The sequence below is a fragment of the Arvicola amphibius genome, chromosome 17 (assembly GCF_903992535.2).
Source record: "Arvicola amphibius chromosome 17, mArvAmp1.2, whole genome shotgun sequence".
Lineage (NCBI taxonomy): Eukaryota > Metazoa > Chordata > Mammalia > Rodentia > Cricetidae > Arvicola > Arvicola amphibius.
In genome coordinates, this window is record NC_052063.2 from 11,688,974 (window position 1) to 11,713,009 (window position 24,036).

A 24,036-nucleotide genomic window follows, 5' to 3' on the forward strand; every position below is an offset into this window, starting at 1 on the left:
TACCCTCTTTTTTAAGAGTTTTTAGAACCAGTTGGGCAGGTACTACAGGGGCCAGAGGAACGGATATAAAAATATTATGTTTTTTTATAAGACTAGTGTGCAGGTGTGGTTGGGCTTCCTAAGATTGTTTTGTGTATCCTAGCTGACCTAGGCCATAGTAGAAGATGAGTATTACTTCCAAATGTGGGATTGTTGCCTTTTCACCTCAAGAACCAGTGGCTGGGATGTGAGGTAGGCCACCGTACTTACTTTCAGCAGACAGACCGCCTGGGGCCCAGATGTGCTTGCCCCTGAAATCGAGGAAAATGGTACCATTTCCATCCCCGTCCTAAGAGTCCTCATTTTCTTGGCAGCAGGGGGGAGTGAGGACTGTTAGGTGACAATTTCTCTGGTCAGTGTCAAGTGCTAGTGGCCTTTCTCAGCTTTTGCTAGGGAGGAGTTTTTAGACTATGCTTACTAAGAAATAATACTGAAGTTTTAAGCCCATTTTAAAGAGAAATTCAGAAGTGTATCAAATTCTAAAAGCAAATTGGTTTCCTGTATTGACCCTCCACTCTAATTCAGTCTTTCCCCTCAGGTAGAAATGTTTTCTGTAAGTCCTGAAAACGTATAATTATGGGTTTGGTTGTTGCACATACACTGAAATACATACACATGAAATCTCACACAGTGGTTATGGTGCTTGAATGTACTTACATCTGGAAAAGTGTTTTGTCAGGTATGTAACCAGAGTTGGAAATGATAAAGTAGAAATATTTATATAAGAGTGACCATATAACAGTGTAGTCTTTATCTGAATATTACCAAAGCCATTGGTGAGCAAGAAGAAAAAGATATAACAGTAGCAGTTTCTGGCACATGCTTGATGAGGTGTTAATATCCTTGTTATTTAAAACATTGCAAGAAGGAAGTGAGCCTCTAGGGAAATTCAGGCTGACCATTGCTTATATAAAAATACCCCCAATACAAAAATTTTGGAGCAACAATGATAGATTTGGAGCAAGTAGAATTTTAAGTTTCTTACTAAGGATTATTAATCTGTAAAATCTATATTCCAAACCTGAAGTCTCAAAAATTCTGGTTCTGAGCATTTCATCTGTAAGGAATACTCTACTTGTGTACAAATATAAATCTGTATTATAAAATATTCAGGTTTCTTAAGAATGAGTTACAAGCTGAGGCAATAATGAGATAGATACATTTGTCACTATAGAAACTCGTGTGTGTGTGTCTGCACAGAGATATACAGACAGACAGGCACATACAGTATGAATATCTTTGCATGAAAGTGTGTGTGTGTGCGCGCGCGTGTGTGTATGTATATTGTGTGTGTGTTATGTATGTATGTATGTATGTGTATATGTATATCTCTGTGTGTGTGTTTCAAGAACTTGAGAATTGGGTGAAGAATGGGGAGCAAGTCTGGAAGGATGATCAAGCAAAGTATTTAAGAAAATGCCATAATGAAACTATTACTTTGCCAATTAAAAGTAAAATAAAATAACTAAAAAAAACTTCAGAATTTCCATATTTTGTAGCCTTTCATCATAAGGGAGTAATAGCTATAAAGATTCTATTTGTATCTCTGGTAGTAAATACAGAAAGTGTGGTAGTAATCTAAGAATTCAAACTAGATTAGTAAGAAGTAGATTGGCTAAAAAATGAGTCATACCAATAAGATGGAAATTTATGCACTTATAATGTAGAAAACAATATCAGAAAGTTAGATGGTAAATTATTGTGATAAAAATAAGGACTTTTAAAAGCATTCAAGGTAGGATTCTATTTTTACTTAATGTATATAGTTATTCATTTATTGTAGTGTTGGATATTGAACTGAGGGCCTCACACTTGCTGGGAAAGCTACCTACTACTGAACTACCTCCTCAGCCTGTTCTTATAAGCTCATAAAATAAGTAGAAAACAAATTGATATGCAGACAAGACAAGAAGGGTTATCAGCATATTGACAGTGATTACCCATGAGTGGACTTACTATAATCTCTATTGTATTCTTTCTGTGAAACTGTATATTCTCGTGATTTTGGTAAGTGTTACAGATGTAACAACTATAATATTTTTAGAATATAATTTCTAAATAGTGTTTTGGAAATTGAAAATATTTAACTACAGTATAGTAGTCACCGTTATTAACTTATTCAATGATCTGTCATATGTTTTAGCTGAAAATTATTAAATTATTAAATTTTTATTATTAAAATTATTATTATTATTAAATTATTAAAACATTGTTAACTGACTAGAGAAGTAGCCCAGTGGCATAGCACCTACATAGCATGTATGAGGCCCTGGGTTTGATCTAGTTGAGCCTTTGTTGCTCTTGTATAGGACCTGGGTTCAATTCTCAGTACCCACATGGCAGCTCACAACTGTCCGCAACTCCAGTTTCAGTACATTCGATACCCTCTTCTGGCACCAGGTGTGCATGTAATGCTTTCAGGCAAAAAAATCTCATGTACATAAAATAATCTAAAAATGTTTGAGTTATTTAACTATTACACAAATAAGCTTGGAACCTTACATTATATACAACTTAATTTTTTTTTTTTGTTAGTGGGCATGGATAACGTCTGATAAGTCATTGGATGTATCTGAAGTCTTACTCTGGATATTTGCCTATATAAAATTACATTTTTCAGTTTCACTTTGAACATTGGGGTGCTCCGGCTTTTCTTCCGTGTGTTTTCTGCAGGAGTTGAATAAGGTTGCTATGCAGCTGGAGCAGGTCACGGCGAAGTTCGAGGAGAAGCAGGAGCACTGCAGTCAGCTGGAGAGCCGTCTAAAGGAGTACAGAGAGAAGAACCTCTCTTTAGAACAGAAGGCAGAAGACTTAGAAGGCCAAATTAGGGTTTGTATACAAACAGCTGAATTTGTCGTGGTTCCTACTCAGCCGCTGTGGAGTCTGATGAGCTCCACAGAATCAGAGACTTACGTAACAGAGAAAGGTGAAGTGGTATCAAATTTCCAAATTGCTGTATATCAATAATCTTGAATTCCATCTTCATTTTCTATTCCTTCATTAATTGGTGACTTTTCTAAATAAACATTAACATAGTGCTGTTTTTATTGTAAAGGGAGAACTATTTTCAGGAGACACCAAATAGTATAATTCTGTTGGCCCAGACTCTCCTTTTTGATATTTTCTATTTCCTTACATCTTATTCCAAAATAATACTATGTATAGTGACTTTTTTCCCTTTTAAAACTTACTTTTTGGACTTTGCTTCTAATTTAGTAATGTATTTAAACTATTATAAGCTGAACCTTACCTTCGGATGATTCTAAATGAGGTGTTGATTTACTAAAAAGATGAGATAATTAGGCATATCAGAGAAAAATCTGAGTTTAGAATTGCCAACAGTTAAAATATTCTTAGGTTTGTTAACCTGCCCTTCCATAATCAGTTGAAGCATGATGTATGACTACAGAATTATAAGGATTACAGAATTATTATTACATGGATATCTATACCAGTATAATATGAGGGAATTCTGTTTATGGGATTTTTTAATGCCAACAGTAGTCATAACGACAAATTAGATATGGTTGAAAAGAATAGGTAATGATATGTTATATAAAAATGAGCAGAGAGAACTCTTATTTGGGAACTTTTCTCAAATAGCTGTAATTGGGGCGAGAATCTCTGGGGTACCGTCACATGATTAGTGGTTATAGATAACATCTTATACTTCACATTTCAAAAACCTAGAAAAATGAATTTTTAAAGTTTCAGCAGAGAGAAAAGGCAAACAAAGATATGTCTAACTCGATTTAAGTATAACATCAGTAGGTTCCCAGTTGGCATGTATAATATCTATGTTTTGTGTTTCATTTAGGAAAATAATTAAATGAGGGCTAGGGAGATTGCTCAGTTAAGGCCTGCCATGCAAGCATAAGGACCTAAGTTTGGAGACTTGACATCCAAGTAACATGCCAGGCATGTTAGTAAGGGCAGACAGAAAAAGAAGGGTCCCTGGACTTACTGCTTGGCCAGGCTAGCTGTGTCTACAAGCTTCAGGTTTAATGAGAGATCCTGTCTCAGAAATAAGGTGCAGAGTTATTGAAAAAGACATCCAGGTTTTTTGTTTAAGATTTATCTATTTATTATGTATACAACATTCTGCCTCAATGTATGCCTGCACGGCAGAGGAGGGTGCCAGATCTCAGTACAGATGGTTGTGAGCCACCATGTGGTTGCTGGAAGTTGAACTCGGGGCCAGTGCTCTTAACTCTGAGCCATCTCTCCAGCCCCAAGACACCCAGTTTTGACATTTGTCTTTCACCCCGTGAAGGCACGCAGACACATACACACACACACACAATGATAGAAAGCACATTGCTTTTATTTAAACCTGTTTTATTTTTATAAATTTGAAAAATTAGACACATGGTAATATGTATGAACTGCCTAGTAGTACACTATAAAGATAAAATCTAAACTAAGATACTAATTAAGCAAAGTCAGGAATTTTGAATGCTGTCTAATTAGGGTAAGTGGATGTCAGTTCGAGGACTACATGGCAAATCTGTTTATTTTTATGTTAAGCATCTTGCTATTCCATGGTTGATAGTTGGATATGCATAGATCATATATTTTAAGTAGGCATAGGAATGACCTGTGGAGTTTTGTTCAAACTTGAATGAACAGACTTTTGCTTTTTTAATAAATATGTTTAAGTTGATTCTTTATCACTAATTTTAAAAATAACCACTGACATGTAAAAAACCTAATCTAGATTCTCTGACAGATTCTAAGCAGAATAATTTCCTCATTCAGTAGTGGTTTCAGAAAGTGTTTCTGTAAATATAGTTAGTTTATTTTATCAATAACAATTTGAATGCAGACTAAATAGATTAGTTATTGTCAAATTCAAGTAGATGCTGTACTTCACCCACAGAAACTAGAAGCTGATGCTCTTGAACTTAAAGCAAGCAAGGAGCAAGCTTTGCAGAGTCTACAGCAGCAGAGGCAGCTGAACACTGACCTGGAGCTCAGGACTGCAGAGCTGGGTAAACAGCTCGAAGAGGAGAAGGAAATGTAAGCTGACTGTCCACTTTATTGTAACATGGGAGCCTGCTTGTTGGGGTTTCTGTCCTGCCCAGTTCCCACAGCCAGTAAGCCCCCAAAGAAAATCACACCGAAGACTACATTAGATATAAAATGATTGGCCCATTAGCTCAGGCTTTTTGTTAACTCTTGTAACTTATATTAACCCATTGTTTTTATCTATGTTAGCCACATGGCTCAGTACCTTTTTAAGGGAGGCAGGTCACATCCTGCTTCTTCAGTGATCTGGGCAGGACAGTGAAGGGAGCTTCCTTTTTCCCAGAATACTCCTGTTCTCATCGCCCCTCTACTTCCTGTCTGGTTGACTCACCGATACTTCCTGCCTGGCCAATGAGCATTTATTTAACACATGATTGACAGAATACAGACAATTCTCCAGCACCACTTTATCTCCTACAATTCTGTGTGTTCTCACTGTTCTGAGAGACAGTCCTGCTTTGGTGTGTGTGTGTGTCTGTGTGTGTGTGTCTGTGAGCGCACACATCTGCTGGTTTTATATACTTCTGATGTTAATGTAATTGAAACAAAGTCATTGTTACTTAAAGTTAATTTCATTTTTCATTATTCACTTAGTTCTGTAAAATTTGGTTTAGTCATTTTTCAGCAGTAATATGGTACCTGTTTTTCTTGAGCATTCATTTCGAGTTGTTAGCCAGTTTGAAGTAGTTGATATAAAATTTTGAAATACTGGAATGTGTATATGTGTCACTTAAGAACAGTCAAGTTTCTGCTCTGAGATACTAAGTACAGAATGGGCTCTCATTAGGAATGTTTTCAACTCTGTAGTAAATTTTTTACAGCTTTGATGTTATTGAGTACTTAATTTGCTTTCTCTTGCTGTGCCGAAACACTGAAGAATTTGGAGAGGAAAAGGTTTAATACCTCTTACAGGTTAGAGTCATCATAGTGGAAGCCAGAACTGGAGGTCAAGGCAGGAGCCAGGAGGAAGGAGCTGAAGCAGAGGCCATGGAGGAGTGCTGCTTCCTGGCTTGCTCCCCATAACTTGCTCAGCCTACCTTCTAATACTGCTAAGAACCACCTGCCCAGGGCTAGCACTGCTCACCGTGGGCTAGGCCTTCATACATCAAAGGCGTGCGCCATAGGCTTGCCCACTAGTCAGCTTGTGTCACGTTGACAATACGTAATAGCCAGTACTTTGAGTGTAAGGAAAACTCCAGAACCAATGTTCGTTCTTAAAGTTGGGTTTTCACTTCCTCATTCATGGAGCTCATTCATACTTGCATTAAAAACCTGTATTAAAGGATCAGTGCTAGCAGATCCTTTATATATATAAATATAAAATAAATATATATATAATTGGATATATTTGAGTTAGATAAACAATTTGTCTTTATTTTTTAATTAAAATGATTCCTTTAAAAATATCTTACTATATTATGGTAAATGCTTTGATATTCGGATTCATCAACATAAATGTTTCATATTTTTAAGGGAACAGGCAGAGTTCTGTGTATGCTTAGGTAATAGCACACTGACTAGGTACTTTAGGGGGATGGAGAGCCTTTGCTGGTTGTTGTCGACTTTGTAGGATTGTTAGCTGAATTTCTCTGATGACTTACTATTAACAACAGGACTGGATTAAGTTAGAAAGGGAAAAGTTATTTATACTTTCTAAGGAAATCGTGTATCTAATGTGATGTTTCAAGGCAATTTTCAGTGGTTTAAATTTTGTTAGTGGTAAATAGAACACAAATAACAATTTTAAAATAGACATATGAGCCATTACATTTTAGAGAAAAACATTTCATTGATTTCCTGGTTCTTTAAATTATTTCTTCATGGGACATATTTCATTGGTAAATTTTACATTAATTTAAATTTTTTTTTAATATCCAGAGTGTCCAGTACAAAATTGGATCTGCAGAATAAATCTGAAGCCCTTGAAAACATTACACAAACTCTCACCAAGAAAGAGGAAGAAAAGGTGATCTTGAAACAAGAATTTGAAAAGTTAAGTCAAGATGCTAAGAAACAGCACAAGGAGCTGAGTGACAGACTCCAGGTGGCAGGCTCAGAACTGAAAGCGGTGGAGGCCCAGAAAGCAGCTCTGATGGCGGAGCTTTCCACAGCGAAAGAAAAACTCACACAGGCTTCTGACTCTTTAAAGAACTCCAAAAGTGAATTTGAGAAAGAGAATCAGAAAGGAAAAGCTGCTATCTTGGATTTGGTTAGTGGTTTGCGATTATTTTCTTATGCAGAAGTCATTTTCTTATTAAAATGCCCAGCTGGCATGCGAGCTGGTGGGGGGCTTATTTCCTTCTATTTTTCTTTCTAAGCCGATAAACCACTTGTAAGTTCTTACTGACATTTTCTGTGTAATGTTCCTTTATTAGGAAAAGGTTTGTAAAGAATTAAAGCATCAACTTCAAGTACAGACAGAAAGTACACTCAAGGAGCAGGATGAGCTGAAAAAGTCACTTGAAAAAGAGAAAGAGGTAGTTTTCTTTTCTTTACTATGAATATGTAGAGTGGAATAGGTCTTTGTACTTTCTAATTGCTTTCATCCTGAGATGAACATCAAGGGAATGCTTATTTCTCTAAAATGTAATAGCTCACATGTTTATTTTAAAATTGTTATTTGTGATCTATTTACCACTAACAAAATTTAAACTTGTTTAAAATATAAGAGCCAAATTAAGGAATATAAGAAAAGGAGGAAATTGAATCAACTAACCATGAGAATTTTAATTAGATAGGGTTAAAGAACATTATAGTTGAAAAACTTAATAGCTTCTTAAACATGACTTATTTTATAGCTTTCCCTAGTTTTCATTTTTAATGCTGTGATAAACACTGACCAAAAACAGGGTGGGAAGGAAAAGATTGTGGCTTACATATCCTGAACACAGCCCATCCTTAAGAAAGCCAAGGCAGGGACTCAAGCAGAGACTATGGAGAAATGCTGGTTACCAGTCTGTTCCACAAAGTTTGCTCAGTTAGTTTCTTATATACCAAGGACCACTTGTCCAGGGGTGGCAGCACCCACAGTGGGCTGGGTCCACACACATCAGTCCTGTACCAAAATGCCCACAGATTTGCCCACAGCCCAGACTGGACGCAGGTCCTCAGATGAAGCTCTTTACAGATTACTCCAGTTTAGGTCAAATTACTCCAGTTTAGGACAGAAAGCCATGTAGACAATGATAATATTTGATGATGACTATATAGCAACAAAAAGATATTTCTGTACACTTAATACACAGTTTCCAGCTATTTCCTATTGTTGTTTGTAAAATAAGTCATGTTTGGAAGGTGACCAACAGGTTCAGTGATACCTGCCCAGAGCAGTGTGTTCCTTTAGCAGATCCTCAGAAGATGCACTTGAGTGAGTGCATGAGTCAGAGAGGTTTCATTTCCTTTAGACTTCTCAGCAGTTGAAGGTGGAGCTCAATTCACTCAAGGAAGAAGTCACACGGGCTCAGAATACATTAAAACAAAAGGAAGACGAAGAGCAGCAGCTTCAGGGCAACATAAATCAGCTAAAGCAGTCGGCCGAACAGAAGAAAAAACAAATTGAAGCACTTCAAGGAGAAGTTAAAAATGCTGTTTCACAAAAGGTATTGATGAAAATTTGTTTATCTTTTTAGTAGGAAGAAAAAATTGGAAGTGAAGGTAAAAATTGAGAGATTATAAATAAGTTAGTATATATTTAAATTGTTAAATATATTGCTTATGTTTGATATATGATTTAAGTCTACCTGTTCATTCATTGAAAATAGCTAATTTATTATTTAAAATTTTGATACTAGTCATTTGTCTAATAATTGATGTCTTTGTATAAAAGTACATAGAAGTAATATTTGACATGGGTTAATTATTTATGCAACACTTTACTGTCTTAGGAAAAAAAAATCAAAGGAATTCACAATAAATCATCTTTACTATGGGAAAGTAATGTCAGAAATCATGATGTGAAATTTATTTTAGAAATTTAGCAATGTGAGATTTTGTATAGTATAGCTGACATTTTATATTATACCAGAATGTTTTTATTTCCTAGAATAAGGAAACAGTTTAATTGCTAACGTGGTTTACACTCTGAAACACATTCTCATCTTGTCCAGAATGAGTTGTAAGACAGACCGTGTTTAGTGTAACATACTGTAGCCACACAAGCTCTTTCCTCAGTGTTAGGTTTTGCATATTAATTGAGAAAGAGGGTACAATCTTAGAAAGAGGGTAAATATGTCCTAGAGGAAAAGAATACAAATACGTATTTAGCTTTATGTTTACTAGTTTTTCTGCTATGCTATATTACATAAAATTTTCTAAAAATATAGGCAAGTATAGAAACATTTGTTCTTTTGTGCTTTCACATGTAATCAGAAATTAGGATATAATTGTATTTTTGAACTGTTTTTCTTTATTTTTTTAAAAAAAGTCTTTCCTTATTTAATATACCAATCCTAGTTCCTACTCCTTCCCCTCCTCCCGCTCCCTCCTCCTTCCTCCCACCCCACATTCATTCAGTCTTCCCATGGGGAGTCAACAAAGTCTAGCGCATCACTTTGAGGCAGGACCAACGCCCTGCCCTCCCCCTATATCTAGGCTGAGCAAAGTATCCCTCCAAAGAGAATGGGCTCCAAAAAGCCAGTTCAAGCAGTAGGGATTAATCCTGGTCCCACTGCCAGTGGCCCAGAGACTGCCCCAGACACACAACTGTCACCCACATTCAGAAGGCCTGGTTTGGTCCTAGGCTTGTTTTTCCTCTCTCAGTCCAGAATTAGTGAGCTCCCCTTAGTTAGCTCAGGTAAGCTGTTTAAGGTGGGTGTCCCCATCATGGTCTTGACCCCTTTTGCTCATTTTACCTCTCCTCCCTCTCTTGGACTGAACTCTGGGAGCTCAGCCCAGTGCTTTGCTATGGATCTCTATATCAGTTGCTAGTTGAAGGTTCTATGATGACAATTAAGATAGTTATCAGTCTGATTGCAGGGAAGGCCAGTTCAAGCACCCTCTTCACTATTGCTTAGGGTCTTAGCTGGGATCATCCTTGTAGATTCCTGGGAATTTCCCTAGTGCCAGGTTTCTTGCTAGCTCCCTCAATCAAGGTATCTCTTTCCTTGCTCTCCCCTCTCTCTCCTTCTCCCATCTTGACCATCCCATTCCCTCATGTTCTCCTCCTCCCCACTTCCCCTCCTTCTCCTTCTCTTCCCTCCCCTTCTTCCCAAACACCCATGCTCCCAATTTTCTCAGGAGATCTTGTCTATTTCCCCTTCCCAGGGGGATCCATGTTTGTCTCTCTGTACCTAGCTTCTCTGGGGTCGTGGACTACAGGCTGGTTATCCTTTGCTTTACGTCTAATACCCACTTATGAGTGAGTACTTTTTGTCTTTTTGGGTCCAGATTACCTCAATCAGGGTGGTTTTTTTTTTTTCTAGTTTCATCCATTTGCATGCAGATTTCAAGATGCCATTTTTTTTTTTTACACAGCTCAGTAGTGCTCCATGTGTAAATGTGCCACATTTTCTTTATCCATCCTTCAGTTGAGGAGCATCTAGGTTGTTTCCAGGTTCTGGCTGTTACAAATAATGCTGCTATGAACAGAGCAGAGCAAATGTCCTTTATGTATGATTGAGCATCCTTTGGGTATATGCCCAAGAGTAGCATTTCTGGGTCTTGAGGTAGGTTGATTCCCAATTTTTTGAGAAACTGCCATACTGATTTCCAAAGCAGCTGTACAGGTTTTCATATCCATTCTGTTAGCCTATGTCTTTAGGTGAATTGAGTCCATTGATATTAAGAGATATTAATGGCCAGTGATTGTTAATTCCTGTTATTTTTCAGTGGTAGTGTTTGTATGTCACCCTTCTCTGGGGTTTGCTGGTGTGAGGTTATCTGTTGCCTGTGTTTTCATGGGTGCAGCTAACTTCTTTGGGTTGGAATTTTCCTTCTAGTACATCTTTCCAGGACCTTCTTGCTTTCAGGGTTTCCAATTGAGAAGCCAGGTGTAATTATTGCTGTGTCTGCGTTTATATGTTACTTGGCCTTTTTCCTTTTCAGCTCTTAATATTCTTTATTCTGTATGTTTAGTGTTTTGATTACTATATGATGAGACTTTATTTGGTTCAGGCTATTTGGTGTTCCGTAAGATTCTTGTGCCTTCATAGGCATATCCTTCTTTAGGTTGGGAAAGTTTTCTTCTGTGATTTTTTTTTAATTTATTTTCTGTGCCTTTGAGCTGGAGTTCTCCTATTCCTGTTTTTCTTAGGTTTGGTATTTTCATGGTTCTGGATTTCCTGGATGTTTTAACAATTTGTTGGATTTAATATTTTCTTTGACCTGTGAATCTGTTTGCTCTATCATATCTTCCATGCCTGAGATTCTCCCATCTCTTTTCTGTTGGTTATGCTTGCAGCTGTAGTTCCTGTTCATTTACCCAGATTTTCCATTTCCAGAATTCACTCAATTTGTATTTTCTTTATTGCCTTTATTTCATTTTTCAAGTCTTGAACCCATTGAAGTGTTTGCTTCACTTTTTTTTCTTGGTTTTCTTGGCTTTAAGAGATTTCTTGATTTCCATTTTTTTTGTCTTGTCCTCCATTTCTTTAAGGGAATTTTTCATTTCCTCTTTAAGAGTCTCTGTCATCTTCATAAAAGTTATATTTAAGGTTGTTTTCTGCTTCTTCTGGGTTAGGATGTTCAGGGTTTCCTGTTGTGTTACCACTGGGTTCTGGTGTTGCCATATTGCTTTTAGGGTTGTTGAATGCATTCTTGCATTGGCGCCTACCCATCTCTTCCTACAATTGATGCAAGCAGCGTCTTTGACCCTTGGTCCAGTCTTTATAGTCAGTGTCTCTCTTGGACTGATCATTGCAGTTGCTGTCTGTGTCTCAGGGAGCCGCTGAGGTCTCTCGGGTTTGGGGGTAGAGTGGGACTTGTAGATTACAGGGTCTGATCGATTAGGGATGAGGTGGTGTTGGAGCAGCCTGTCTGCAGAAGGCTTGCCTGCTGGCCGGCCAGTGTAGCTGAGGCTGGGGTTTTGGCCAGGGGTCTAGGGCCTAGAGACTGGGGCAGTCCAGCAGAGTTGGTCACTCACCTCTTGATCCACTCTGTGTAGTCTTTGAACATTTTTTTCTGAATCTTTTTAGTCTTAAACAATTTCACACGTGTATCTCATCTATTTGGTCATGCTTGTATACTCTATTCTCATCTTTCTCCATCTTACCTTTGCCACGTCTTCCTAATAGGTCCCTATACTGCTTTTTTCCTTTTAATTATTTCTTTTTTTGAGCTTAAAGTAACATGATCTTTCCTCTCTATCTCCTTCCCCCAAATCCTCTCATACAACCCTCCATGTTCTTTTTCAAATTTATTCCCTCTTTTTTCATTAATTGTTACATATATAGATGTGTAATAACAGTTAATGAATAAAAGACATGTCCTTTTTTAAAATGCCAACTGAGTTTAATTAGGTTCCTGGCATAAGCATGAGTGTGGGTTACTTACTGAAGCATGGGCCACTCACCAGTGGCTATTCCCCTGAAGAAATATGATTCCCAAGCAGCCATTGCCTGCCAGTGTCTTTTGAGGTAGCGCCAGGGCCTTATGAGCCTGTCCCTACCTATGATGGGATGTTGAAGGAACCTATCTTGTACGGTGTTGTTAGCTACTTTTATGTTTTTATTTTGTTTTGATCCTACACATTGATGTTTAAAGTCTTTTTTTCCACAGAATTTAGTGTCATAGTCAAGTATTTCTGAAACTTCATCTTTATATCATCAGAATCTAATGGATTAAAACTACAACTATTTTGCATGTTTTCTTCTTAAATGATTACAAGATTTCTTTCAGATTTAGGGTTAATATATATTGTATATGCTCTATCAGCTTCACTAGATGATGCCAGAATCAGGTATATGACTAACAGGAAATGCAGGAACGAGGAGAAGGCGCTGGGAATGTGCTGCCGTGACCAGACAGCGCTGTGCTGGCATAAGTGGAGGAGATGGGCCACAGCTGGAGCCTTCCTGGTAGACAGAAGAGTCAAGGGTGGCTCTAGGTTTGAATTGGTGCACGTGGATAGTTGCAGTGCCGTTTATTGGAATGAAATAGTGAGGTTTTTGGTGGCTGCTGTTTTGTTTTGTTTTTGTTGGTTAAGGCTGCTCTCGAGAATCAAGAGTTCAGGTGGAGATAGGTACCTGCCGATGGTTCAAGAGGAGAGGTCATGGAAGTTCCTGGATAATAAAAGTTTGAAGTTTGGGGAGAGAGGTTAAAATTACTTGTTAAATAAAAGGTGTTTAAAGCTATAGTTCTAGAAGAGATCTTTTTAATACATACTAGAATAAGCCAATGCCAGAAGTTTAGAGTTCTACAATATTGAGAGAGAGAGACAGTTAACTAAAAGCAGCCAGTAAAATAATTTGAGGAGAAATGACCAGGAAAATAGGAAGAGAACCTGTAAACATATGTATCCTGGAAATTAGGTGGAAGAAAATCCTTTAGAAAGGGACACAGTTAACTATCAAACACCACTGAGTGACCAGTAAGATGTGGATAATGGCAGGGTTTTGAAACATGGAGGATACTGATGACATCAGCTCCATATTTACTAAACTAACGCATCATTTTTATAGAAGTTTAATTAATGGATGCAGGGATAATTCTATTCTTGTGTATTTTTCTTTCATTGAAAGTAGCTTTTTTTCCTCACATAATATATCCTGATTGCAATTTCCCCTTCTTTCACTCATCCCACTTCCTTCTCACCTCCCCTCCCATCTGGATCCACCCCCTTTCTGTGTCTCATTAGAAAACGAACAGGCTTCTATAGGATAATAATTATAAGATAAAAACTTATGTATAATTTTTAATGTTCAAGTTAGATAAATTAGCATTTCTGTTTCCTTTAAACATCATTTATTCATGTTGAGAACCCCCAAACTCTTACCTGCTAACTCTTTGTAAAATACAGTAAATTACTATAAATCACAGTCTTGGTGTTTGTTTCTTCTAGTAATCCTACTTGGTACCCACCCGTGGGTCTCTTTATTCTCCCAATGCCCCATCCTTGTAAGCCTCTGTCAGAACTGCCTCATTCTATGAAAGATATTTACTTTAAAAGCCAGGCATATTTTTCTAATAGAAATGCAGACATATTTTAAATGCATCATATTTTTATATATCTCCTAAATATTCTTAAACATAAGTTGGTGTCTTAGAGTTTGTATTGCCGTGAAGAAAGACCATGGCTCCAGCAACTCTCATAAAGGAAAACATTGAATGGGCTGGCTTACAGTTCTGAGGTTTTGTCCGTTATCATCATGGCAGGAAACATGGCAACTTGCAGGCAGACATGATGTGGAGAAGGAGCTGAGAGTCCTGCATCTTGATCCACAGGGAACAAGATGTAAACTGTCTCACTGGGTATAGCTTAAGCAAAAGAGACCTCAAAACCCACCCCCATAGTGACACACTTTCTCCAACGAGGACACACCTCCTAATTGGGCCATTTTCTTTCAAGACATCACAATTGGTTTTAGAGTAGTTTGAACTTATGTGAAATTTTCATTTTGTCTTGTTATTAATAATGATGCCTCATAGAAGTTCCCAGAATTACTCTTGAGTTTTCAAGAGTAGAAACTACATACTCATTACAGCATAGTAATGACTTCCTAATTTCTTTCATGCAGAAATTTCTCTTAGTTCAGCCTTAAAATGTCATCCAAGAAATCTAGCGCTGTGTCCCGTGTCACTGCATTGTGTCTGACCCTCAGACCAGCTCCCCCTCTTTACTGGTGGAATCTCTCACTCACTGTGACTGCTGTTACATTTTAAACCGGAAGTTGTTGGTTTTGTAATTCTTTGACTTTATAAATTTAAAGTGCTCTACTCTTTACTAAAATCTAATTTTAGGACATGGATGCCGTTTAACTGGTTTTCCGACATTTTAACTGTACAGATTTTGTTTTCTATGTGACTGGCTTTGCGCTTGCATTCTTTAAACACGGCTGCATGTTTTAGACAGAGCTGGAGAACAAGCTGCGGCAGCAGTCCTCGCGGGCAGCCCAGGAGCGCGCAGCAGAGAGAGAAAAGCTGTCCGCGTTACAAAGCACCTATGACAAATGCCAGGCAAACCTCAAACAGCTTCAGTCTGACCTCTACGGCAAGGAATCTGAACTTCTAGCCACAAGGCAAGACCTTAAGGTATGGAAAACTGGTGTGTTTGAACAAATCCCAGCAAGCTGTTTGTAGATGCCCATTGCACAAGTTCCTGAGGAAGCACAGGTGTCTGTAGGCCAGCAAGAGAGATGCCGTTGACCGTTACTGTCCCTTGCTTCCCTGAGCTGGTCTCCTGTGTGAGAAGAAGGGTGAGAACATTCTATAACGTGGCATTTAACCATGGGAGGGAGTCCTGGTGTAGCTGCCGTCAGTGTATCTCTCAGGGTAACAGTGTGTACTTGGACACCAGTAGGGTTGAAGAAGTCTGGCCTGATCTGCATCGTGAGCCCCATCTGCTGGATCATTTGTGAAATCCTTTGCTCCTTGGGTATTTCTGTTGGCTACACTCTGTGCTATTTGTCCAGAAAGAACAGAAATGGAATTCACTTATAAATTTATGCCCAGGTGAAGTGAAATTGTAGGACTATCCAGAATTAACCTAAATCTTCTCATCCCAGTACTTTCTCTCTTGTGCCACTTCAGACTTCAGAAAAAGAATTAACACTGTAAAGGCTAAGAAATATGGGAAAGCTTACTCAGTAAACAATAGGAACGACAAAGGACCACAATTTATTCCCAGTGGGATGCTATATTTGGTGCAGTCACTCTTAAGGTGGTAGTTGATGCACTCAGTGATTTACCTATTGCCATGGGTGTGGCTAGGTTACAGACAGTAAAAGAACAAAGCAGTAAACCAGGAGGAGCCTTCCAAGGGAAGCAATGCTGAGCAAGTGGGAGTGTTGTAGATGTTCAGACAGAGGGTAGACCATCTTCAAAAAGACTTCCTGACATAGTCTTTCACCTTGACTTCAAAGAATTAAGGGGTTTCATAAATTTAAATTTTTAGAGGCCATGCATTTGAAATCTAATTTGAAACTAATGACACTTGGAGTGTTGTGTGGGCATTTTGACATTATTACAGAATTTCTTAGGGGGCACTACTACTTTTTAGGATTTAGCAAGCCTGTTGGACCAGAATCTCTGTTACCCAATTATAGTTGTATTTATACAGTAGGCTTTGAAATGCACTTGTTTATTTCAGTGCTGAGATCAAACTCATGGTCTTATGTATGTCAGGCAAATATTATACACTAAACCATACCCCCCAACCCAGTAAATTTTATTCTTTTAAAAACCTTTCTTTCCTTGACTAGATGTAAGAGCTAGCTAGCAGTACACTTAAGTGATTGGCCAAGCAGTGATTTAAATATAGTTTCTATGTGAATATAGTGGGTGTCTGAGTGGCTGGAAAAACAAACAAGCGACCTCCTACAGCATAGGCAGTTGCCACACGCCTCACTTTGCACAGAGTCTTACTGTTTTCCTGTGTATCTGGTGGTGAGCATTTGCTCAGTTTCTGCTTTACATGCCCCTCTTCTGTGCTAAGGACCATGTTATGCAGGGTATTCAGTTAATAATTGATTGTTTAATTATTTAAAAAAAAAAACCAAGGTGACTCAGTATTACCTGACTAAATCTGAAAGGGTTTAGACTTCTACTGGCTGTTATTAAAGATGGAGCTTTATACTGAAAGAATTCTGAACTGATTTACTGGTAAGAAGTAACCTTCCTTTTTCAGAAGCATAATCTTCAAATTAGGTATTATTTACTTACTCATTTGTTTGTTTACTTATGTTTGGGTCAGCGTTTCGCCGTGTTTTCTAGGCTGCACTCACTCATGTGCAATCCTCTTGCCTCAGCCTCCCAGTACTGAGATCATAGACATCCATGCCCAGCTTCACTTAGTTTTTTATTAAATATGTGTTAGGTGCAATCCTAGCTGGCAGAGATCCTTTCTTGAGTTGCATCATCTGCCTTGTTTTCAAGGGAAGTGTTTCTTTAGTGAGAACTGGGTGCTTCCATCAGTCAGGTGTGGTGAAGTGTGTTACCTAGTCTTCACTTCCTGCAGATTCTTAGCAGAAGCAGCTGGGGATGGGATTTCACTTCCTAGGACACATCTCCTCCCGAATGTAACTAACCGGCACTTTGACTTTCTTCCACCTCAGCTTCCCAAAGACGAGCCTTAGTCAGTAACTATGATAGAAACAGACCTTACTCCTTATTTGTTATTTTCCTCGTTCTGATATAAAGCAGCTTGAAGAACGGAGGGTTTATTTTGACCCACAGAAGAACACAGTGTCCACCATGATGGGAAGTCCTGGACCCAGGAGCTCAGGCATCAAGTCTCATTGTTTCTGTAGAGACAGATGCGTGCTGCTGCCCAGCCCCCTTGCTTTCGTCCTTGCCATTCAGTCCAGGAGCCCCACCCATGGAATGGTACTGCCCACATTTAGGTGGGTCTCCCTGCCTGAATTAGCCTAATCAGAAACTTCTTCACAACCTGCTCAAAGGTTGGTTTCCATAGTGACTCAGACTATTAACACAACAATATTAACCACCCCATGAGGGACTTAGAGAAGTCAGTGGCTATGACATTAACTATATCCTTGTTACAGCCCAAGAAAGGCAACTCAGCATGGGCCATTGGCAGGTCAGAAAACAGCTTTAAATATAAGACTAAGTCCATTTCTTTAAGTTTGTTGATCAGATTGACAGTTGTGAAATATCCCCTATGACAAAACTCGGTCTTGTTTATCAAGGTGTTTACCAGGCCAGAGGACATCATAGATCCTAGAAAAATGTATGTGTGTAATATATAGCATTCAACTGTATTTCCTTTTAAATTTTCTTTCATGTCTCGTTGACATGTGATTATGTACGGTTTGCTATTATACTTTTATTAACTATTATGCTTGTTTAAATTTACTAATCATATTAATTTGAGGATATAACTTTTTATAAGTCTGTAGAAGAGAAACTCTCTCTGGCACAAGAAGACTTGATTTCAAACAGAAATCAAATTGGAAACCAGAATAAATCAATTCAAGAACTGCAGGCTGCCAAAGCTGCTTTGGAGCAGGACTCAGCAAAGAAAGATCAGCTACTGAAGGAGCAGAGTAAAGCACTGCAGGACGCCCAGAGGGAAAAGGTAAACTCCTGCTCCAGACTGACGGAAGTCAGCTGGTCAACCGCGGCTCCAGCGTGGTGGCTCCCAGCGGGTCAGAGACTCTGAGAGCCTGTGTAATCGGAGCTTCTGTGCTTCGTCGCCTCTTCTTGCGGTGTCTACCCAGTCTTCTGCTTTTTGAGGGCCTATAAACATGTTTTTCACACAATAGAATTTTTGTTATATTCCCCAAATTGAAATTTTCCCTTTAATTATAGAAATCATGAGTGTTTTTAGGAGTGGAGATTGTGAAGCAGGGACAGCATTCAGGATTTATGTCTCAAGTTCTGACAGGCGATACTTAATTGGTGCTTAACTGCACCGATTTTAGCTCAGACACATCTTGTTTTAGTGTTAACTCTATCCCTAGATTTTTTATAAAAATTAGTTTTATTTAAAACCTGAACATAGAAAAGTCTACCCAATTAGAGAACCGTATGTAAAAACAGTGATAGCAATAGCAGTTGTGGAAGTGAGTGGTATCGCTGTATGTCACAGCCTTACTTTGCCTAGGCGCGTTCACGTCACAGGGTTTACTGTAAGTCTTTAACCTCAGTGGTGACATTGCCAGGTTAGGTAGGAGGGGAAGATGCATATTCTGCCCTAGTTAACCTCGGTAGAGAGGTACAAGCTGGGGTCATAAATGTCAACATTTTAGCATACTAATTTTTAAGAAAGTAGATGCTTTAAATTTATTTATAATTTCTCTGCAGTCGGTAAAGGAAAAAGAACTAGTAAGTGAAAAGTCTAAGTTGGCAGAGATGGAGGAAATTAAATGTAGACAAGAAAAGGAAATCACTAAACTCAATGAAGAACTCAAGTCCCACAAACAAGAAAGCATGAAGGTAGGTCACAGTATCTTTTCCTTGTCTAAGCTGTGTGTTTTCCTGTACATTCATCTGTAAGTGTATTAAATTAGAGATTGAGAAAGGACTCACCATGTAATAGACACGTTATTTTATTTACATTCATCTGTAAGTGTATTAAATTGGAGATTGAGAAAAACCTCACCATGTGATAGGCATGTGATTTTATTTACATTTATCTGTAAGTGTATTAAATTAGAGATTGAGAAAGGACTCACCATGTGATGGACAGGTTATTTTATTATACTATGGCAAGAGTTTTCTTTACATGATATGCATATCCATATTGAAACTCCTTATGTACTCTGATTACTGAATAGAGCAAAGCAGATACAGAATAAGTTTAGATCTGAAATGATGAAGTAGAACAATGTTTTAGAAAGTTATGTTTATAATCCCAGCACTCGGGAGCAGAGGCAGGAGGATCTCTGTGAGTCGAGGCCAACCTGGTCTATAAGAGCTAGTTCCAGGACAGGCTCTAGAAACTACAGGGAAACCCTGTCTCGAAAAACAAAACAAAACAATAAAAACCAAAGAAAGTTATGCTTACTAGTAATTTATAAACTTGTAAGACTTTAGATTTAAGAGTCTGGTTTTTAAATTATTTTTCTTCTTTAAATTCCTCAGTAATCTTAGGTTTTAACATTTTATCCCTTAGAAGCTAGGATGCCAGTTGGAGAAACTTTCTACCATTTGCTTTGTGAAGTGTGACACAGTTTTGTGGGAAAGCTCGATACTCTTCTCAGGCTCCCCTCAGCTTTTCCTGTCTTCCAGCGAGTGTGATTTTGTAACTCACAGAGTGGATCTTATTCAGTGTATACTCAGTGTAATGCTATGGTTGCTTACTAAATGATCTGATAAACACATTAAGTTAGCAAACTGAAAGGTGGAGAGATCTGTTTCAGATAACATAATTAACACAAGTGCGTGAAAAGTATCACCCGCGTGAAAGACTAGTGAGTGGGAAGTAAATAATCTTGCCCTTCGAGTCAGTGGTTTCAAATACTGAACTTAAAAGACTTGTGTGTGGTGTTGTGAAAAGTTGCATAGACTTTAGCTGCCATTTGACATGGTGATTAAAAGTTGTCTTAGTGTGCTTTCTGTTGCTGTGATGGACACCATGACCAAAAGCAGCCTGGGGAGGAAGGGCCTCTTTCATTCTATGACTCTTGGTTCACACTCCATCACTGACGGAAGTTAGGGCAGGAACTTGAGGTAGGAACCTGGTGACAGGAACTGAAGCAGAGCCATGGAGGAACGCTGGTCAGTGGCTTGCTCAGCCTGCTGTCTTACAGCACCCAGGGGTGAAACCAGTCAGCTGGGCCTGCCCACACTAGTCAAGAAAATACCTCCCAGGTTTCCCACAGGCCTCCATGTGGCGTTTTCTCTATTGAAATTCCTTCTTCAAGGGATTTTAGCTTGTGTAGACTTAACAGAAAATTAACCTCAGGCTCAGGGATGATTTGTTTCTGGCTCTTTTCAACAGGAAGTATCAAACCTCAAGGATGCCAAACAACTTTTGATTCAGCAGAAGCTAGAACTTCAAGGCAAAGTGGACTCACTGAAGGCGACCCTGGAGCAGGAGGAGGAAAGTCAGAGGCAGTTGCGAGAGCAGGTGAAGAAGGAGGAAGAGAAGCGGAAGGAGGAGTTTTCCGAGAAGGAAGCGAAGCTGGTAGGTGAACCAACTTAATGGCGGGATACGTGCTTTAAAATGGAGCGCTTTGAATCAGTCCAGGAAGATTTTCTACCTAGAGACTATGATTGAAATGATTTTTATACTAAAATTAGAAAAGACATCAATTTCATTCAAATAGCTGCTGTTTTTGGAAAGATTTTATTCTGTAATCACATTTCAGTTTAGATAGGTGAAACTCCAATTAGATATAAATAGCAAAGCATCTTTAGTATAGAAACAAGCAAGCACACAGCCGTAGACATGGAGGTGTGGGAGCGAAACTGGACTTATTGGACACACTCATTCAAAGTAATGTTGCAAACTGGGAGCAGACACTCGGGTTGGAATTACGATGCCTGGAGTCTGGTTTTCCTTCCCTGCATTGCATTTACCTCATAGGAAGCATCTGGCTTTCCTTGACTGAACCGACTCCACATCTCACCAGATAACTTTGCCAAATTTTTTAGTCGATCTGGAGGGTTTGCATTACACCTTTGGTGGGTTGAGAGACAGAAGATGCATTGAGACAGGAGATTGTAGCCTTGTCAACAGGGCCTCTGCTTTCTCTTAGCATGTGCCTATTGCTTTGTTCTGCCTGACTACAGGGTCTCCAGGTGTAGCCCTGCTGATCCCTCATTACTACATAGACATTTGAGCAAACCTGCTTAAGTCACACGTATGTGCAGAGTCAGGATTTAGTGTATGCTGTAATACCTTGTCCTGTCTCCTTTCCAAGCAGTATGATTCGCATTTTTGGTATTTCAATTTCAATACATAGAAATTTTATTTCTCATTACTTATGTAATAGCTCTCCCTCTTCCCCTTTTCCCTCAGCATTCTGAAATAAAAGAAAAGGAAGCAGGAATGAAGAAACATGAAGAGAACGAGGCTAAGCTTACCATGCAGGTCACAACATTAAATGAGAACTTGGGCACCGTGAAGAAGGAGTGGCAGTCCAGTCAACGGAGAGTTAGTGAGCTTGAGAAGCAAACGGACGACTTGCGGGGTGAAATTGCTGTCTTAGAAGCGACGGTCCAGAATAACCAGGATGAGAGAAGAGCGCTGCTGGAAAGGTGATTGACGCCTCGGAAAGTTAGTCTGCCCTATTATAAGTAATAGATTATCTTATGCCACATTTCCCCACTAAACAGCATGGGGGAAAGTGTGTAACCTCTTCAGGTGTATAAGCAGCCATTAAAAAATCAGACTTTGAAATTAAATGGCTGAAATTAATGTATTATATTTAAAATTACCAAAGTAGTCCATTACCTCTATCCCAGAAAGGTCCGTAATGGTTTCTTAAATGTTGATGATCTTTTTGCAATCTGTCCCGTAAGATGCCTTAAAGGAGAAGGTGACATAGAGAAGCTGCAGAGCAGAGTCCTGGAGCTGCAGAGGAAGCTAGACAACACGACCGCAGCCGTGCAGGAGCTGGGCCGGGAGAACCAGTCCCTCCAGGTAAGGTACTGGGCACTGCCCTCCCCTCCTCCCATCTCTCTCAGGGAAAAACTATCCCTGCCTTTAGAAAACAGCCTTCAGGGCTGAGAATGTAGCTCAGGGGTGGAGAATTTGCCTGTCATATGCAAGGACCTGAGTAAAGTCTCCAGTGCTGTAAACCACACAGAAGCCACGATGACAGTAAAACCCATGGTGAAGAAATATTTTCAGATAAATACTATCCATGTAGAGATATCCTATGGATTTTCTGGGTGATTATATGAAATATAAGAGATTCCAGATGTCTCCCACCTGACAGTGACATCATTCATGGATTGTCACAGAGAAGGGAATTGAAAAATTCAGGAATGCAAAGTAACAAGACGGTTGCTAAGTATCTAAAGAGGTGATCTCGAGCAGACTTGCTGGTGCAGACTTTAATCCCAGCACTAACAAGGAAGAGGTAGGGAGATTACTTCGAGGTGGAAGTCAGCCTGGACCGGGTCAAGACCTCGTGTCAAGGGAAAGAACAGAAAACGAAGTGGTTTAGGTTTCTCTCACAATCATGAGGAAACATGATTATTGTAACAAAATGAATGTGAAATTGCCAGAGCTTTGTAATTGTCAGTGTCTGAGGAATAAAACTTTATTAATTTGATTGTCATTCAGATTTAGAAATTAGCTATTTTGACAACTGGAAGTTAATTAAAGCATCTGACTTAAATTTGTTTCAAGAAATTAGAAATAAGCAATTCATCATTCTGTAAAATATTAGTGTTTTAATGTATAAAACTTTTTAAAAACAGATCAAACACACGCAAGCATTGAACAGAAAGTGGGCAGAAGACAACGAAGTGCAGAACTGCATGGCCTGTGGGAAGTGCTTCTCCGTCACAGTGAGACGGGTGAGTGGCCGCTCTACAGAGTGGATCCCGGCTCACGTCCCGAAGCTGTCATCAACTGAAGCTTGCTTCAGAGGACCGAGTCCTTGCTCTGCTGACCCCAATAAACCGAAGAGGTTTTTTTATTGTCAGACTCAGGTGGGGAAAGGGACACGGAGAAAGGAGGAGGTGCTTAGGAGTTTTGCTGGCCCTTTTGGATCTTGGAAAAACAGAAAGGAGGCTCAGCTGGGCTTTTCTGCGTCGCGTTTTGGGTCTACCAGGTTCATGCCCTACTGTCTTGATCCCAAGATTTTATTAATAATTGAATAATTTAGATAACTTTACAATTCCTTTTCTCAGCGACAGATGTTCTAAACAGCAGTCAGTGCTGGCTAGTGTCGGGTTGTCGTATGTGTTTGACTTGAGTTCTCTGCTGTCATCCTCTGGACAGTTGTTTTCTGAGGGAGAGGGCAGAGAGCACACGTGTTTCAGTTAATAGTGAGACTTTTGTTGTTTGTTTGAGACAGGGTTTCTCTGCATAGGCCTGGCTGTCCTAGAACTCATTATGTAGAAGCAGGCTGGCCTCAAACTCAGAGATCTGCCTGCCTCTGCCTCCTGGGTGCTGGGATTAAAGGCGTATGCCACCACCACCCAGCATATGAGTTTTTTTAAAAGAAGCAAAAGCAGAGACTTAATGAAATGTGTATAAACAATTCTCTTATGTTTAATTCCGAGTTACGCTAGAGTCCCGAGACTGTCGGTGACTAGTAGTGTTCCATTTGCTAGGGATGCTCTAGTGCTTTAAAGAAGGGTTTCCTAGAGTTCTTCAGGGAATTCTAGGATATAAGCATTCTAAGGCTACATAGAATGTTACCATAGTGTTTGATCAATTTAAGGTTTAAATTA

General features: G+C 39.0%; 1 protein-coding gene across 4 annotated transcripts in view; it reads left to right on the forward strand.

The window, feature by feature from the left end:
* Eea1 (early endosome antigen 1) overlaps positions 1-24,036 on the forward strand; it is a 98,020-nt gene that overhangs the window by 70,034 nt on the left and 3,950 nt on the right. For all 4 annotated transcript variants that reach the window (XM_038314535.2, XM_038314536.2, XM_038314538.2 and 1 more), the window contains 12 exons: positions 2,713-2,868; positions 4,919-5,058; positions 6,946-7,276; positions 7,443-7,544; positions 8,472-8,666; positions 15,070-15,252; positions 18,071-18,256; positions 18,985-19,116; positions 20,624-20,809; positions 21,647-21,885; positions 22,150-22,270; positions 23,056-23,154. In XM_038314535.2, the coding sequence (XP_038170463.1) occupies positions 2,713-2,868; positions 4,919-5,058; positions 6,946-7,276; positions 7,443-7,544; positions 8,472-8,666; positions 15,070-15,252; positions 18,071-18,256; positions 18,985-19,116; positions 20,624-20,809; positions 21,647-21,885; positions 22,150-22,270; positions 23,056-23,154 (2,070 nt within the window). The remainder of the gene's footprint in view (positions 1-2,712; positions 2,869-4,918; positions 5,059-6,945; positions 7,277-7,442; positions 7,545-8,471; positions 8,667-15,069; positions 15,253-18,070; positions 18,257-18,984; positions 19,117-20,623; positions 20,810-21,646; positions 21,886-22,149; positions 22,271-23,055; positions 23,155-24,036) is intronic.